At 31.3% G+C, this 5,094-nt stretch overlaps 1 protein-coding gene across 1 annotated transcript in view; it reads left to right on the top strand.

Annotated features, from left to right (window-relative positions):
- Positions 1–3,307, top strand: part of LOC21398530 (universal stress protein A-like protein) — a 4,160-nt gene extending 853 nt beyond the window's left edge. The window contains exons 2-4 of the mRNA XM_010100943.2: positions 1,931–2,037; positions 2,154–2,272; positions 2,990–3,307. Of these exons, the coding sequence (XP_010099245.1) occupies positions 1,931–2,037; positions 2,154–2,272; positions 2,990–3,068 (305 nt within the window). The 3' untranslated portion in view covers positions 3,069–3,307. The remainder of the gene's footprint in view (positions 1–1,930; positions 2,038–2,153; positions 2,273–2,989) is intronic.
- The last annotated feature ends 1,787 nt before the right edge of the window (positions 3,308–5,094 follow it).

Below are 5,094 nucleotides of genomic sequence, written 5' to 3'. Positions count from 1 at the left end.
TATGATATTATTTGTTATAATAATATTATTACATTATATTATATTATATTATATTATTAGTTTAAATTTTAGATTTATAAGATTGTAAATTTTAAATTTTATTAGAGGTATTATATGTATTATGAAAGTTTTATTAATTGTATTATGTTAATTTTTACACAATTTAAAAGTTAAAATTGCCGTTGGATTGTTTCTGATTTTGATTATAGATTCTTTAAAAATTGTTTAAAAAACACTTTTGAAGAGATTTACTAAATACTAAAATTAACTTTTGCTACAAACAGAAGTTGATTTTGAGAGCGAAAAATAATACCAAACTCAGTCATCATAGTGACGGTGATTTCTAGAGTAGTAATGGATTACATTCCTAAGCCACCAATCCATTAAGTATAACTCATGGTAGACATGATGAAAGTACGTGCCAATACGCCATCCAAGATACCTTAATCTAGCCTATAAGCAATAAAATGCTATAATTAATGTGATAATTGTAGATTTAGCATTTGAGTGTAAATAATATTTTTTAATGTAATGTTATTTATTATGCTAAATTTTTCACATGTTATATTTTGTGGTAAATTTCTCACTAAATATAGCATACGAAAAATTTAGGATTTGATTGCTATTGATTAAAATGTTTATTTTTTCATGTAATCATTGCAACTTTTGTATTTTCTGATTATTTTAAAAATAAAAATGTACTCTAATGATAAGCTTAATGATTATAAGAAAAAATAGATTTAGCATTTCAAATAACATTATGTATTGGAGCAAAAATAAAAATAATATATTGTATCATACTTTTTAATGTTAAATATACAATTGATATTATCATTTATATTGGAGATTGTTTAAGTTAACTCCAACGTTGGTCGAGTTGAACTCACAACTCGGTGGACTGCCACTATTAACAAAAGATTTTTTTTTAGGGTATTGTTAAAGAACTTATTAGATAGAACTTGTCCTTGAAAAGGGGCATTCGAGGGATATGAGAGTTTATAAAAACTAATTATCTTATGACTAATTTAGCGATGGATTAGAAAAATAAGTTGGGTGGTGGGGGCGTATATACTAAGGACGCGTTTATTAAACTATAAAAGAATGTAATGAGAAAGATCATAGGATTGGAAAGGAAAGTAAAGTAATAGGATTAAGGGTCATTCATTCCCTTTTAAATGTTTACTTGACTATTAGATAGTGTAATGAGAAACAAACCCATTCCCTTTCTTATGCTTACTAAAATTCGGAATATCAATGTTATGAATGTAATCGCTAAAATGTCTTTTTACCCAATTAACTAATCATTGACTATATAGTAATTTATTAAGAGTAGATAAGTAAATTTAACATTTATTCCCTTTGACAAGGAATCAATACTAAGGGGGTGTAAGGATTGGCATTCATTTTCCTCATTCCTTATATTGTGTGGGGACCACTAAATCTCCATTACTGATTTTGTAAGTAAACACAGTCCTCACTTTCCCTTTCCCTTTCATGCAAAGTAAACATGCCCTAAGATTATGGAAAAAATGGTTATTATGAGGTGCGGAAAATATAGAATTTCAAAACTTTTTTAGGGGAAAAATTATAAATATATTCAGATTTCATGCATAAAATTAAATGAAAAAATAAAAGGTCTATCCTCAACTGTATGTGAATCTGGACTAATCTGTAGGGGCCTTTTTGGTGCCTAACATATGTATGCACGTGCGAGCAATGAGTTGTTTGTCACATAATTAATTACTTCAGTCTGTTGTTTGTCACATAATTAATTACTTCAGTCTATTGAAAAGGGGGAAAAGAATTTCATTTGAGATTATGATGTTACGTCATATTTAGAAAGAAGTTATATATATATATATATATATATATATCAAATGGTTAATTTGATTAAAAACACAACTGCGTGCAACTGATCAACGATTTGCAGATTTTGTGTCTACAACTCATGAATTGGTAACATCAATTCAAGAAAGGAACAAGAAGGCAGCTCTGGCCCTGTTGGAGAGAGCTAAGGAAATCTGCAAAATGCATGGGGTACATATTCTTCATTGATTCCATGGCCTTTTTTATTTGCTATTTCTGTTTAACATAAGTCCTAACAATGTCATAATTAATAGAAATAATTAAGTTGTGCTTTTGCCCTCCCACAGACTGAAGCAGAGACTATAACAGAATTTGGGAATCCCAAAGAGGTAATATGTGAAGCTGTCGAAAAGTACAATATCGAATTGCTGGTATTAGGCAGCCGTGGCAAAGGAGCCATTAAGAGGTACATCTTAAATATATGGATATATGCTTTCTTTTTATATTTGTACGTTTTATGGAGTAGATGATTCGTGTTTCATGCAGTCACTTTCGTATCCCACTATATTCGTTTTGTTATTTGGTTAAAAATGGTTGGTTTTTGAAATACTTGACGGAATTGATAGAAAAATAAGGACGATAATAAGGATGATAATACTTGACGGAATTGGTACAAATTTGATTTTTGTTTTCTTTTTCCGAGAAGTATGCACAACCTAATTCTCAGCCATTAAATGAAGCTTAAAAATGATCTTGTCCATCGGACCTCCTTCTGCTGTTATTATGTAGTAATTGACAGTTTTTTTTTTTTTCAACAGTGAGTGGCTAAGAATTGGGATGTTTGTAGATCCCAAAATTTGGGATGTATTGTATTTCTATCATAAACTATAAAACCAAAGTTTATGAGCTATGATTTGTTGGACGCAAGACATAAGTTATGCGTATATAATGTCCTAGAAGCTGGCATTAAGACTTAACATAAGAGGTTGAAATCTTTTGTCCCAAAAAGTATGTTTTTTGTTGTGCCGCTAATCAAGATTAGCACATAGTATTGAGTAGATTGAGCCCACCGTAAATGCTTAACGTTCCTTTCATCTCAAGCCGAGTGAGATTTTATCTTTCTTTTATCATGAGAGGAAATCTTCGTTGGATCAAGCGATCTAATACGAATGTGTTGGAACAGGACTTTTCTGGGAAGTGTCAGCAGTTACTGTGTTCATAATGCCAAGTGCCCTGTTCTGGTTGTGAAGAAACCAGATTAACCAGTTTGTTACCATCCTGTACACGAAGCTATAGATACCAAATCCTATATTTGAGAGGATGATTAAGGATGTCTGCTATGTTTACCAACGTAATGTTTATTGCAATGCAAACTTTGACCAGTGCATATGCTGTTTCCTATGGTTTAAATGTAATCTAGAAGTGTAAAGATGTATTGGTATCAGTTTTCGGATCTGGATGGGGAACATATTCCTTCAATTTATCCAACATGTCTTGTTGATTCCGCATTGTGCCAGTACCTTATTGCCTAGTCTTTTCATATATTTCTGATTTCTGATAATTTTCTAGGGGGCCCATATTTGTATTATAAACTTTTTTTTTTTTTTTTTCACTACTGGGCTTATAAGGAGACCGAGCATGCGCATTATGGTACCATAATACCTGATATGATTACACGCACTTTTACACTCAGTGAATGCTCTACTTTTGCAAGCATGTAAATGCCGAGCTTCTTGAAATATTTCTCATATTGAGCAAAGTGGTGTCCAAGGTGATGGTTGATGGACTGGGGACATCACTTCTTGTCCAAAAGGGAAATTACAATCTGGTACCCTGTAGTTTTTGTATTTATCATATTGGTATCTCCTTGATCTTATAAAATTGTAATACTTTACAGCTTTTCTTGGGACATAAATTTCTCTTTCTACCCTTTTATCCTATGAACATTTTATTAAAAAAGAGGGGGGAACAACACTTTCTTTTTTTAAAGAAAATTCTATGATAGGACCTATCTTTTTTAACTATCTGTAAGAACTGTAGTCTTAAGCGATAAAAGTTTTCAATGGCTTAATTAGTGATTGGAATGATTTTTCTCTGGCACACCGGAAATGTTTAATGTGTGCACTTATAGATCAGATCGTTAAAAATTTAATCTAACAATTAAAATAACAATTCTAGCGATAGTTGAAAAGGATAGCTTTTACTATAAAAGTTCTTTTTCTGAATGTCAAGATACCATACTAGAATTCTCAGAAATACGATTCTAACATATTAAAGTCGAAAACTATAGGCATCAACAATAATTTTCACATCCAAAGGAGGTCTTATATGAGCAACAGATGACAACACGTCAAATAGACCCAACAAGTAGGTGCCCGTGCCAAAAACACAACGAGCAAAAGAGGGGATAAGACAACTTGCTCATAAAATAAATAAATATAAAGAACGGAAGTTTAATTGAGATGACACCACTAAAGATTCTTTTCTTCTAACCCAATCCTCACCAACGAAGTTTCGGCATCAACTAATTTTTGGACTTCTTACGCAATTCCGGTTGCTATCTATTCTCTACAAAGTTAGTGACCACTACAAGACAATTTTACCTTAGGAAAGTATGTAAATGACCGAACACAATTTCAGTTTTCAGTTAACAGTGTCACTAGAAAACCAGGTCCAAGAGAGAAAAGATCAACATCATTTTCTAGTCATAGTTGCTTAGAAGTATTGCCTTACCAATATTTGGCCCTCTTCTCTATCATTCTCAAGTAAGACATAATTCAAACTCTCAAAATTTGCAAAACTCTCCGGTTTTATTTCAACTTTTACGCAACTTTATTCAATTCTGCATTTAATTCTAAAGTTAAGAGACCCACATGGTTGGCCCACAAATTAGACCAAATTAGAAGAATCATTTTTTTAGGAGAATTCTACGGTGGGATAATAGTAGAGTTTTGTTTTAAACCATCATATTTATATTTAATCCATTCAGTTTATATTTTTTCATGTTAAAAAATATGCACTACTGAAACTGTGGTGTTGTGTAAGACACATATTCTATTTTGGCTTAATCTTACTGATGCCCCTTGAATTTTGAGATCGTTCTCATTTTTGTCCCCTAAACTTCAAAAATTATCACTTTACTTCTTAAATTTTGAATTTATCCCATTTAAGCCCCCGTTTGGTTTGCTGATTTAAATTTTGTTAGTATGAACTTTTTGATTTGTACAGAAAAATTCAAACTGTGTGGTTTAAATTGTACTTTGAATTGATGTTTGGCTATGTAGTTAA

This window comes from Morus notabilis, unplaced genomic scaffold (genome assembly GCF_000414095.1).
Source record: "Morus notabilis unplaced genomic scaffold, ASM41409v2 Scaffold20, whole genome shotgun sequence".
NCBI classification, from domain to species: Eukaryota; Viridiplantae; Streptophyta; class Magnoliopsida; order Rosales; family Moraceae; genus Morus; species Morus notabilis.
This window is presented reverse-complemented; position numbering and strand designations above follow the sequence as displayed.